Genomic DNA, 13,662 nt, shown 5'->3' with positions numbered 1-13,662 from the left:
ATCCAAGGACCCAAACAGTCTTTTCAGGTGAGGCAGAGGTTCACTTGCACCTCCTCCAGCCCCATCTACTGTACCTGCTATTCCAGGTGTCAACTTCTCTACATCGGTGAGACATAGCGCAGGCTTGGCAATCGTTTCGTTGAACACCTCCGCTCAGTCTGTCTTAACTTACCTGATCTCGTGGCTGCTCAGCACTTCAACTCCCCCTCCCATTCCCAAACTGACCTTTCTGTCCTAGGCCTCCTCCATTGTCAGAGTGAGGCCTAGTGCAAATTGGAGGAACAGCACCTCATATTTTGCTTGGGTAGTTTACACCCCAGCAGTATGAATATTGACTTCTCGAACTTCAAATAGCCCTTGCTTTCCCTCTCTATCCCCTCCCACTTCCCAGTTCTCCCACCAATCTTGCAGTCTCCGACTACATTCTATCTTTGTCCCGCCCACTCCCCTGACATCAGTCTGAAGAAGGGTCTCGACCCGAAACGTCACCCATTTTTTCTCTCCAGAGATGCTGCCTGTCCCGCTGAGTTACTCCAGCATTTTGTGTCTACCTTTGTGTCTTAATATTCCTAGGTAATGGTTATTGTGGTGTGCCATAGAAATCAAAACATGTAGGAGGGCAGAGAACACCACTGCCCAGTAGACTGTGAGCTTTGTGCCAAGTCTGGGTTTTTATCTTCAAATACTCTTTTCATCATTCAATTAAAAATAAATTTCATGTAATCCCATGCCCAATATTTGCTGAATACCTTCATGATCCTAAAGTAGTTTCCAAAAGCAAATTCTGCTTTTCCTTCCAGTGGTCACTTCACATTTTAGTCGCCTGAGGCCAGCGGTAAAGTGAATGAAGCTTTGAAGCCTCTTAGAGCCAACTTCATGGGCAGATGGGAAGTGCTCGCTCTGCGGGGGGAATTTCCCCTCATGCTGGAGATTGTGGGGGCGATTCATAAAAAATACAGGAGGGACTTTTCTTAAAATCTGTAGAGAGAGTGCTTGTTATTTATATTTTGGGATCTGGGTATCAACGGGAAGGCCAGCATTTAATACCTGAAAGAAAGTGATAGTGAGCTTCTTTCTTGATGTACTGCTATCCTTGTGATATATGTGGACGCACAGTGCTGGTGCTGGAGGATTTGACATAGCAAGAAGGAGAACTGGTGATCTATTGCAGGTCAGGGGTGCGTTTATTGAAGGAGAACCTGCAGTTTGTGTTGTATCTGCACCTTCACTACATTACTGAGCTCAGGTGGATTGTGTGTGTGCTGGTGAGCCATGTATTCCCAATCCTGTGTTAATGGGTAGTTAAAATTCAGCCCCTCTTCCCTGAGAGGTTGAGTTGGGTAACCTTGCAAAACGTTACAGAAGTCGGAAAGCTTTACATTCAATCCCTGCTGTGGCATGGTTATCAGGATCAGAGGGGCGATTTAAATGTTCAGCATTCAATTGTTATCTAGTGATTTCTTCCTCAAAGTAAAGATGGAGATGGATACCCGTGATTCGGTAGCTCATTGTCAGTACGATTCAGTCTCTCCGCACAAAGGGGCACTGAGCCCTGTTGAAGAGCAGAGACAGCAGCGGCCCCTGATTTCCAGGGATGGTGATTAGTGCGGGTGTCAGGGGTTATAGGGAGAAGGCAGGAGAATGGGGTTAAGAGGGAAAGATATATCAGCCATGATTGAATGGCGGAGTCGACTCGGTGGGGGGCCGAATGGCCTAATTCTGCTCCTGCCACTTATGGATTTATGAACTCATCCTTCATGGTGGTAGAGGTCAGAGGTTATGGAGATGATGTCAGTGTATCCAAGGCAAGTACCTTGGGCTGCGACGATGTGGAGCAACACCATGGAGTGCCTAGTGGAGCTGCACTGCCACAGTTCCCACCACTCAGGTTCGATCCTGACCTCCAGTGCTGTCTGTGTGGAGTTTGCACTTTCTTCCTGTGACTGATTGTTTTTCTCAGCATCCTCCAGTTTCTCCTCGGATCTCAAAGATATGTTTGCAGGTTAATTGGCCACTGTGTGTTGCCCCAGTGTGTAGGTGAGTGGTAAATCTAGAGGGAGTTGGTTGGCTTATAGGGAGAATTAAATGGGATTAGTATGGGTTTAAAGTAAATGGGTGTTTCATGGTCATTACAGAATCAGTGGGCCAAAAGGCCTTTTTTCCATGCCGTATGCTCACCATGACTCCACTCTCTATAAATATAGTTGTAGTTTTTTGTTTTAGAGATACAGCGTGGAAACAGGCCCTTCGGCCCACCGAGTCCACGCCAACCAGCGATCCCTGCACACTAACACTATCCTACACACACTGGGGACAATTTACAATTATACCAAGCCAATTAACTTACAAACCTGTACGTCTTTGGAGTGTGGGAGGAAAATGGAGATCCCAGAGAAAACCCATGCACGTTACGGGGAAAACGTACAAACTCTGTACAGACAGGACCAATACTCGGGATCGAACCCGGGTCCCTGGCGCTGTAAGACAGCAACTCTACCTTGTTGCCCTTAAAATCAAGAAATAACAAGGGCAATGAATTTCATAGATGCTGCACCCTACAGCTGCTGAGCACCAATAGTGTAGGGAATGACTGCTTGGGATAGTGGGTTAGGTGCTAATCAGCTGAGCGGCCAATGGCGTGAAGTTGCTCGAGAGATGTTAGAGCTACACTTGTTCAGGCAAGTGTCCGCCACACTCTTGATTTGTACCTTGGAGATGGCACAAAAGATTTGGGATGTTAGGAAGTGAGTCATGCCACAGGGTACCAGCATCTGACCTGCCCTCACAGCCACAGTATTTACAGTGCATTCAGAAAGTATTCAGACCCCTTCTCTTTTTCCACATTTTGCTTCGTTACAGCCTTATTTTAAAATGGATTTTTTTTAATCATCAATCTACACACAATACCCCATAAATAAAAAAGCGGAAACAGGTGTTTAGAAATTTTTGCAAAGTAATTAAAAAGAAATAACTGAAATATCACATTTACATAAGTATTCAGACCCTTTGCTCTGACACTCAAAATTGAACTTATGTTCATCCTGTTTCCATTGATTATCCTTGAGATGTTTCTACAACTTGATTGGAGTCCACCAGTGGTAAATTAAATTGATTGGACATGATTTGGAAAGGCACACACCTGTCTATATAACATCCCACAGTTGACAGTGCATGCCTGAGCAAAAACCAAGCCATGAAGACGAAGGAATTGTCGAAGGCTTTGGGGATGTTTTTCAGCGGCAGGAACCGGGAGACTAGTCAGGATCGAGGGAAAGATGAATGGAGCTAAGTACAGAGAGAACCTTGATGAAAACCTGCTCCAGTGCTTTCTGGACCTCAGACTGGGGTGGAGGTTCACCTTCCAACAGGACAACGACCCTAAGCACATAGCCAAGACAATGCAGGAGTGGCTTCGTGACAAGTCTGCGAAATGTCCTTGAGTGGCCCAGCCGGAGCCGGGACTTGAACCCAATCGAACATCTCTGGAGCGACCTGAAAATAGCAGTGCATCGACGCTCCCCATCCAACCTGACAGAGCTTGAGAGAATCTGCAGAGAAGAATGGGAGAAATTACCCAAATACAGGTGTGCCAAGCTTGTAGCATCATACCCAAGAAGACTTGAGGCTGTAATCGCTGCCAAAACTGCCTCAACATAAGTCTGAATACTTATGTAAATGTGATATTTCAGTTATCCCTTTTTAATTACTTTGCAAAAATGTCAAAATACCTGTTTTTGCTTTTTTATTATGGGGTATTGTGTGTAGATTGATGATAAAAAAAAAGAATTTAATCCATTTTAAAATAAGGCTGTAACGTAGCAAAATGTGGAAAAAGTGAAGGGGTCTGAATACTTTCTGAATGTGTCTCTGTATGTGTGTCCAAGTAAGTGGTCGTGCATTCTGTAATTTTCCATCATTTCACATTATATCATACTTTCCATTAATGATGGAAAAAAAGCCAAACCCTTTTTCCATGCAATGTGCACGGTCACCCTTGAATGTGGCCACTAATTTACCTTGCTGTGGCTGGTGGTATTTAGTTTTCCATGGCTGAGAGAGCTTGTCTCGTGGCAGGGTCCAGTCGCTAAGAATAGACATGGGAAGAAATGTCTTCAGCAAAAGGGCAATGAATCTGCAGCCCAAGAAGACCATTGCTAAATATGTTCAGGACATAAATCAATTGTTTTTTAAACATTTAGGAAATGAAGGCACATGAAGGTAAAGCAGGAAAGTGGTGCTGAGGAAAATGGCCAGCCATGAGCTGATCAGAGTGCCCACAAAGAGTCAAATAACCTACTTCTATTTTTTTCTTACGTTGATATGTGTGAATGCCATGGTTCATCAAACACATTGCTGTTGGGAAGGTTAATTAGTGAATGGATAATTCCATTCATCAGAGACTATAAGATTACAATAGAATCACAAATTCAATGGGGCAAAGGTGGGGTAGGGGGAAAAATAATTCCGGCAGGAGATTTGGATTCATTGGCTAAAGCATGGCTGAATGAGATAATTGATTTATGCCCTTACTGGAGCTATAAATTCCAAACCTTCGTTAACTCCCTCTGAATGTTCCGCAGGGTACAGTTATTCGTGTCTTTTCCACTCCCGAGGGAGAGAAACTTTACGAATTCAGGAGAGGAATGAAAAGGTAATTGTGTTATGTGTCCTCATACCCAATGTACTTAATTCCTGTGGTTTCTGTCCCATTCATAAATGCTGTCTCGGTGTAATTTTGGTGGAGTGTGCTTTTTTCATGAGCCGCACACAGCTGACCAGGGCTACTGACATCATTGCTCTGCGCTAACCTCAACGGATGCTCCTCATAAATAGTCTGGATGTAGCCCATCCTCTGAGTTGCTCTTTCTTGGGGATTGCTAGAGAGAGGAACCACTGATTTAAAGTGTCCATGATCCACTTTCCCATGACTTTAGGGGACAGTTCTTATAATAATAATAATAATAATAATAATAATATATTCCTTTATTCGTCCCACACCGGGGAAATTTACATTGTTAAGTGGATAGCAAGAGAGCAAGAGATCATTCATTATAAATAAAAGATACATAAGTTGTCATCAGTTTTCTGTGTGTTCTTAGCTGTTATTGTTGACTCATCTGCTGGGAGCAGTGCTGGTTGTGCAGTCTCACAGCAGCGGGAAGGAAGGACCTCCTATATCTCACCTTCACGCACTTGGGGTGAAGGAGTCTGTCACTGAAGGAGCTACTCAGTGCAGTGACAGTGTCCTGCATGGGGTGGGAGTCGTTGTCCAGCAGCGATGTTAGTTTTGCCATCATCTTCCTCTCTCCGACCACCTGCACTGAGTCGAGGGGGCAACCCAGGACAGATTTGGCCTTCCTGACCAGCTTGTCGAGCCTCTTCCCTTCCGCCGCTGAGATGCTGCTGCTCCAGCAGACCACTCCATAGAAAATGGCCGATGCCCCCTCCGTGTTGTAAAAGGTCCTTAGGAGTGCCCCCTATCATAATGAGAATATAAAGAAACTGCGGTGCGTTCCGGTTCTGCAAAATTATTTCTCTTTTTTTTAACTGAACCACGCTATCACCAACTAGAGTGTGCTCCTGACCTACCACCTAGCTCATTGGAGACACTCGGACTACCTTTAATCGGACAGTACTGGTCTTTATCTGGCACTAAACATTTTTCTTTTTATCCTGTATCTGTACACTGTGGACGGCTTGATTGTAATGCTCGATGTATAGTCGTTCTGCTGAATGGATTGCACACAATAGAAAAGCTTTTCACTGTACCTCAATGCACGTAACAACAATAAACTAAACTAAACTTTGTGCCAATTAATCTACCAGCACATTTTTAGTTTGTAGGAAGAAAATGGAGCATATGAGAAAACCCACCAGGTCAGAATTAAGCCCAGGCGACGGGAACTTTGTGACAGCAATACTAATCTTGCCACCCCCATCTAATTAGTGACTAGTGATGCACCACACCTCTAGTGATACACCACACCTCTACTCCCTCCAGCCCAGTAAACTGTGCCTGGAACATCTGGTAGATGTTGGACCAGTTCCATCCTTCTCGAATAGTGAACTAATGAGTTTTATCAAAAAAGCTAATGGCATGTTAGCCTTCATAACAAGAGGAGTTGAGTATAGGAGCAAAGAGGTCCTTCTGTAGTAGTACAGGCCCTGGTGAGACCATACCTGGAGTATTGTGTGCAGTTTTGGTCTAATTTGAGGAAGGACACTCTTGCTATTGAGGGGGTGCAGCATAGGTTCATGAGGTTAATTCCCGGGATGGCGGGACTGTTTTATGTTGAAAGAATGGAGCGACTGGGCTTGAATACACTGGAATTTAGAAGGATGAAAGGGGATCTTATTGAAACATATAAGATTATTAAGTGATTGGACATGCTAGAGGCAGGAAACATGTTCCCGATGTTGGGGGAGTCCAGAACCAGGGGCCACAGTTTAAGAATAAGGGGTAGGCCATTTAGAACGGAGATGAGGAAAAGCATTTTCACCCAGAGAGTTGTGAATCTGTGGAATTCTCTGCCTCAGAAGGCAGTGGAGGCCGATTCTCTGGATGCTTTCAAGAGAGAGTTAGATAGAGCTCTTAAAGATAGTGGAGTCAAAGGATATGGGGAGAAGGCAGGAACGGGGTACTTCATTGTGGATGATCAGCCATGATGACATTGAATGGCGGTGCTGGCTCGAAGGGCCGAATGGCCTACTCCTACACCTATTGTCTATTGAAAGTCATTGAGAACAAAAACATGTTTGGGAGCATGTTTATGGACATTGATGTCTTTGAGGTTTATAAATTTAATCATTGGTGCTTCTGTTTCTTGGGATGTGCCAGCTTTCACTTGCTGATAGTTCTACTCGGGTATTGTAAGTATTTGTAACAATAAACTGATTGGGACTTGCTACAGAATCCCAGCAATCTCTGCAGACACCCACCCTCACCCCCATCCAACTTAATGTGGAGGATGTGGAGTTAACCAAATGATGAGACCATAGATAGACACATAAAGCTGTTGTAATTCAGTGGGTCAGGCAGCATCTTTGGAGAAAAAGAATAGGTGACGTTTCGGGTCGAGATCTTTCTTCAGACTGAAGTCAGGGAAGATAACTAGAGGTATGGACAGTGAAGTAGAGAGATATAGAACAAATGAATGAAAGATATGCAAAAAAGTAACAATAATCAAGGAAAGGTGGAGTCCATAGTGGTGCATTGTTGGCTGTGTGCTAGGTGATAAGTTATACGACAATAAAACTCAATGGGACAACAATGACTAGGGTGGGAGAGGGACAAATGATGAGAGCATTAGGTATCATCAGAGGGATGTTTGTAAAAGATATGTCCCTTAATTTCTTCTTAACGTTTAACTTAAATCCTCACTATCTGTACCCTTTGTGGTAGTAAACAAATATTTTAATGTGTAGGAAGGAACTGCAGATGCTGGTTTGAACTGAAGATAGACACAAAATGCTGGAGGTTCTCAGCGGGTCAGGCAGCATCGCTGGAGAAAAGGAATAGGTGACATTTTAGGTCGAGACCCTTCTTCAGACCAGAAACGCCACCTATTGCTTTTCTCCAGTGATGCTGCCTGACCCGCTGAGTTACTCCAGCATTTTGTGTCGATCTTCAGTGTAAACCAGCATCTGCAGTTCCTTCCTACACATTGTGCCTTAATTATTTTTCTTTTGATGCAAGAATTTTGGAAGCAAATTTTTTTAAATGTATTTCATATGTGGGTTTTATGTATTTTTTAATGAGGCTGGCGGGATAGTGTGAGGATAAGGGTAAATAATTTCACTCGCCACCAATTCCAGGCATTTTATCTTTATATTCAGCTTTAATACGGGTTATATTTTACTTTTGTTATGTGTAATATCATGTGTTATCATTTTTCGGCAATAGGTATGTAAATATTGGCTCGCTGGCATTCAGCAAAGACTCCCAGTTCTTGTCAGCATCGAGTAATACTGAGACTATTCATATCTTCAAGCTTGAACAGCCCAGCCAAAGGTACAGTAGTCTCTTAAAACATTCCTATTAAAACTGCAATAGATATTCAGTCATAAAAGTAATTATTTTTTTTTCAGACAGAGAGGGTTAAGTGCAGACTGCTAACGTGTTATTCTTTCAGCAAAAGCTGCACTGCATCAGGTCAGATATTTTCCACTTGACTTATTCATTCCTTTGTCATCTTGTTTATACCATGACTGGAAATTTCCCATCTCACAATCTTGGTATAAAATTGATTTTATCAGACCATGTAAATATTCCGTCTGAGTATCTGGCCAATTTGAACCAAGAAAATGCTGCATTCAGGGAATTAATATGACGCTAGCTTATTAGGAAGATTAAGCAAAAATTAATCTTTGGAAGCTTTATCAAAGTCTGAGTTATTTGGCCTTTGAACATATTGAGCAGGGCAGCATGGTTGCACAGCAGTAGAGTTGTTGCTTTACAACCGGGTTCGATCCTGACTGCGGGTGTTCTCTGTATGGAGTTTGTACGTTCTCCCCATGACCTGCGTGGGTATTCTCCGGGTGCTCCGGTTTCCTCCCACACTCCAAAGACGTACAGGTTTGTAGGTAAATTGGCTTGGTATAGATGTATATTGTCCCTAGTGTGTTTAGAATAGTGTTAGTGTACGGGGATCGCTGGTTGCAACGGACTCAGTGGGCCGAAGGGCCTGTTTCCGCACAGTATCTCTAAACTAAAGTAAGCTAAATATGTGGGAATAATGTTTTAAGTGCCGAATATTTATGTTGAATATGTTTCCCAACAGTGACAATGTGTGGGTGAGGTAGATCTGATCAAGATCAGCCCACCAGACATCAGAAAGTGACTGACCACCTTTGTCAACAATTGCTGTTCTCTTTACATGGCTACTGATCCAATGACGTTTCCATAGGTGACCTGAGATACGTCTCCACCACATCAACAACCTTCGTTATTTCATTGCTACCATAATTCAGTTGATCGTACACAAATGTTGACAATGGGTGTGGTCGGGTGGCTTGGCGGCGCAGCGGTAGAGGTACTGCCTTACAGCATCAGAGAGCCAGGTTTGATCCTGACTACGGGTGCTTGTCTGTACGGAGATTGTAGTTCTCCCCGTGACCTGCGTGGGTTTTCTCTGAGCTCTTCGGTTTCCTCCCACACTCCAAAGACGTACAGGTTTGTAGGTCAATTGGCTTGGTATAAATGTAAAATTGTAGGGTAGTGTTAATGTGCGGGGATCGCTGGTTGGCAGGATCTGGTGGGCCGAAGGGCCTGTTTCCGCACTGTATTTCTAAACTAAACTAAACTAATCAAAACTAAATGGGTGTGGTCGCAGAATGGAAATGGTCTGCCCATGTTGGATCAATGTTCATAAAGCCGACAAAGCCTCAATTTCCATGCTGCAAATTACTTGGGCAAGATCCTCGAAAATGAATCATCATAAACCCCTATCTTCAGGGGACCGATGTAAATGATTCATACCACAGATAAACAAACCACATGGCTTACTGAACCAGTTCTGCCTGTTTGAAAGTTCTATCAAACTAGTTTCATGTGCATGATCATACTTTATGCCCTGTTATTTTCTATGCAGAAAATGTCCTAGTTGTTTTGCAATCTGTAATTAAACCTCTCCACCTCATTTTCAGATATACAGTGCCCTTCAGATTGTTTGGGACAAAGACCCATCATTTATTTATTTGCCTCTGTACTCCACAATTTGAGATTTGTAATAGAAAAAAATCACATGTGGTTAAAGTGCACATTGTCAGATATTAATAAAGGCCATTTTTATACATTTTGGTTTCACCATGTAGAAATTACAGCAGTGTTTATACATTGTCCCCACATTTCAGGGCACCAAAATGTTTGGGACACAGCAATGTCATGTAAATAAAAGTAGTCATGTTTTGTATTTTGTTGCATATCCTTTGCATACAATGACTGCTTGAAGTCTGCGATTCATGGACATCACCAGATGCTGGGTGTCTTCTCTGGTGATGCTCTGCCAGGCCTGTATTGCAGCCATCTTTAGCTTATGCTTGTTTTGGGGGCTAGTCCCCTTCAGTTTTCTCTTCAGCATATAAAAATCATGCTCAATTGGGTTCAGATCGGGTGATTGACTTGGCCACTCAAGAATTGACCATTTTGTAGCTTTGAAAACCTCTTTTGTTGCTTTAGCAGTATGTTTGGGATCATTATCTTGCGGTAGAATGAACCGCTGGCCAATGAGTATTGAGGCATTTGCTTGAACTTGAGCAGGTAGGATGTGTCTATACACTTCAGAATTCATTATGCTACTACCATCAGCAGTTGTATCATTAATGAAGATAAGTGAGCCAGTACCTTCAGCAGCCATACATGCCCAGGCCTTATCACCCCCACCACCGTGTTTCACAGATGAGGTGGTATGCTTTGGATCTTGGGCAATTCCTTCTCTCCTCCATACTTTGCTCTTGCCATCACTCTGATATGTTAATCTTCGTCCCATCTGCCCACAATACCTTTTTCCAGAACTGTGGTTGCTCTTTTAGGTACTTCATGGCAAATTGTAACCTGGCCATCCAATTTTTGCCGCTAACCAGTGGTTTGCAACTTGCAGTGTAGCCTCTGTATTTCTGTTCATGAAGTCTTCTGCAGACAGCGGTCATTGACAAATCCACACCCGACTCCCGAAGAGTGTTTCTGATCTGTCGGACAGGTGTTTGGGGTTTTTTCTTTATTATAGAGAGAATTCTTCTGTCATCAGCTGTGGAGGTCTTCCTTGGCCTGTCAGTCCCTTTGCGATTAGTAAGCTCACCAGTGCTCTCTTTCTTCTTAATGATGTTCCAAACAGTTGATTTTGGTAAGCCTAAGGTTTGGCTCATGTCTCTAACAGTTTTATTCGTGTTTCTCTGTCTCATAATGGCTTATTTGACTTTCATTGGCACAACTTTGGTCCTCATGTTGGTAAACAGCAATAAACGTTTCCAACGGTGATGGAAAGACTGGAGGAAAGACGAGGTGCTGAGAGCTCTCTTATACCTGCATTAAAGAGGCAATTACAAACACCTAAGAAGCTATGTGTCCCAAACATTATGGTGCCCTGAAATGGGAGGGAACTATGTATAAACACAGCTGTAATTTCTACATGGTCAAACCAAAATGTATAAAAATACCCTTTAATAAAATCTGACAATGTGCACTTTAACCACATGTGATTTTTTTTCTATTACAAATCTCAAATTGTGGAGTACAGAGGCAAATAAATAAATGATGGGTCTTTGTCCCAAACATTATGGAGGGCACTGTAATAACTCGCTACTTCATTTCCTGACCTGGTTCTTACACCAAACATCTTGAATCAGTGCCCACTGTTTACCTATCCTCTATTAATGAAATCAGTTTCCTCCACCATCTCAATAAAAAATATTTTAACACTACAAAGTGAATGCAAAGTCTGAAGGAGGGTCTTGACCCAAAACGTCACCCAATCCTTCTCTCCAGAGATGCTGCCTGTCCTGCTGAGTTACTCCTGCATTTTGTGTCTACCTTCAGTGTAAACCAGCATCTGCAGTTCCTTCCTATGCAAAGTGAATAGCATGGTGTCTAAAAATGTCAACAATGCATTGCAGAACAACAAAAGGATTTAATGGCAACGGCCAAGGTGTTGTATCAGGAAAGACCGAACACCAAAATGCTTTTTTGTCCTCTGATCTATTGCTGCAGAAGGCAGAAAGGTCCTGGTTGTATGAAGAGTCAAGTGGATAGTGGGGGAATGAAAATGTACCAGCATCTATAAGAAACAGAGCAGATATGGCCTTGGGTCTGTCATGTAACCGATTGGTAAGTTGTCGGGCAGCAAGTGGGTTGGGCAAGAACTGCAGGTTGGGTGGGTAGTGCAGTTCACAACTAAGTTGTGTCTCAGACATTCAATGGAGAACCATAGCAACAGGCAATGACTGGTTAGCACGCAACAAAACGTGTTCCTTGGTACACGTGACAATAAACTAAACTGAACTGTACTTGGTGGATCTACTTGAGTTAGGTTCCAAATAATGCACTGCACTGCTCAGGAAAGTCCACCATAAACAACAAAGAAGCAGGCTTGATAAAGTGAACTATGCATGCATTGAAATGATACCCCAATCTATGCCATTAGACCACTGTACATCTGTGGACTTCTCTATGCATTGGTGTTTTAAACTTGCAGTAACGGCCGTGCTTAAGGGTGTCACAGTGGCGCAGCAGTAGAGGTGCTGCCTTACTGCGCCAGAGACTCTGGTTCGATCCAGCCCTTGGGTGCTGTAATAGAGTTTGTACGTTCTCCCTGTGACTTTGTGGGTTTCCTCCGAGTGGTCTGGTTTCCTCCCATATTCCAAAGACCTGCGGGTTTGTTGATTAATTGGCTTCTGTAAAATTATCCCTCATGTGTAGGATATAACTCGTACGCGGGTGAGTGTGGATGGCATGGACTCACTGGGCCGAATGGCCTGTTTCCGCTCTATATTTCTAAACAAAATTAACTCCAACATTTTCCTTTGCGAATAATACTCTTGTGAAACAAACAAAAATGTGGCAATCAGTGATCCAATTTTTTTTGGCATTAATACTTTGAACCCGATTAGATCTTTCACAACCAACTTTACTCCATGGAGAACAAGTCTTACTTTTCCAGTGTCTCCACATAACTGAAGCTCCTTTCAGACTGAAGAGGAGTCTCGACCCGAAAAGTCACCCATTCCTTCTCTCCAGAGATGCTGCCTGTCCCGCTGAGTTATTCCAACATTTTGCGTCTATCTTCGATTTAAACCAGAATCTGCAGTTCTTTCCTGTTCCATGAATAGTTATTTTGAACTGCTGTGTTTTCTGGAGAGGGGTGACCAGGATTAAATTTAAATACATGGTTCAGAACTTGGGTAAGACTAAAAAGTTAGAGTTCTGCTTCATGAGAGCAAGATGGTTGCCACCTGTTCTGCGTCTTTTAAGGCCATCCATGGGTGGTTTTGAGGTTTGAAGTTTCTAATGTTTTAAGATCACATCCATTTTGGGGGCTTAAAATTCCCCCTCTTCCCTTGCCCCTTATCTACTTCCCCTCACCCCCCCCCCCCCCATTCCCACCATGAATCCCCAAGATATCTGAAGGATACAAATAGGATAAATGTGGAAGAACAATCCAACTATATAACCTTCCAAGTAGCAGCTGGAATAATTGATATTTGCGAACCACAGACTCCATCCTGTGTGCACCATCTGAGATTCCAAATACAACCTTAGAAGTTCTTCATCTCAAATCAGCAGTGTTTACCATATGAGCTGGTGTTTCCTTGAGCAAAGTTCTGGACCAAATTTTGCTGCAGTGCATTTTTCCACCACTTAGATGCACCACATGACCTATTATTTTATCACGAGTGCTGCACATGCAAGTCCTGGGCCAATAACAATAAAATGGACTAATCCATCCTGTGATGGTGCTGAATCTTTGATATGAAGTGTGCAGCAGTTTAGTTTAGAGATACAACACAGAAACAGGCCCACCGAGTACGGGCCGACCAGCAATACCCGCACATTAGGGGCAATTTACCAAGCCAAATAGCCTACAAATCTGTACGTCTTTAGAGTGTGGGTGGAAACTGGAGATCCCGGAGAAAACCCACACAGGTCACCGGTAAAACGTACAAACTCAG

General features: G+C 43.2%; 1 protein-coding gene across 4 annotated transcripts in view; it reads left to right on the top strand.

Moving 5' to 3' along the window:
• Positions 1-13,662, top strand: part of wipi1 (WD repeat domain, phosphoinositide interacting 1) — an 86,759-nt gene that overhangs the window by 48,801 nt on the left and 24,296 nt on the right. For all 4 annotated transcript variants that reach the window (XM_078401318.1, XM_078401316.1, XM_078401315.1 and 1 more), the window contains exons 7-8: positions 4,581-4,651; positions 7,904-8,011. In XM_078401318.1, the coding sequence (XP_078257444.1) occupies positions 4,581-4,651; positions 7,904-8,011 (179 nt within the window). The remainder of the gene's footprint in view (positions 1-4,580; positions 4,652-7,903; positions 8,012-13,662) is intronic.

Source organism: Rhinoraja longicauda, chromosome 6, assembly GCF_053455715.1.
Source record: "Rhinoraja longicauda isolate Sanriku21f chromosome 6, sRhiLon1.1, whole genome shotgun sequence".
NCBI lineage: Eukaryota > Metazoa > Chordata > Chondrichthyes > Rajiformes > Arhynchobatidae > Rhinoraja > Rhinoraja longicauda.
The sequence above is the reverse complement of the archived record's forward strand: the minus strand, read 5'-3'. Positions and strand labels throughout refer to the sequence as shown.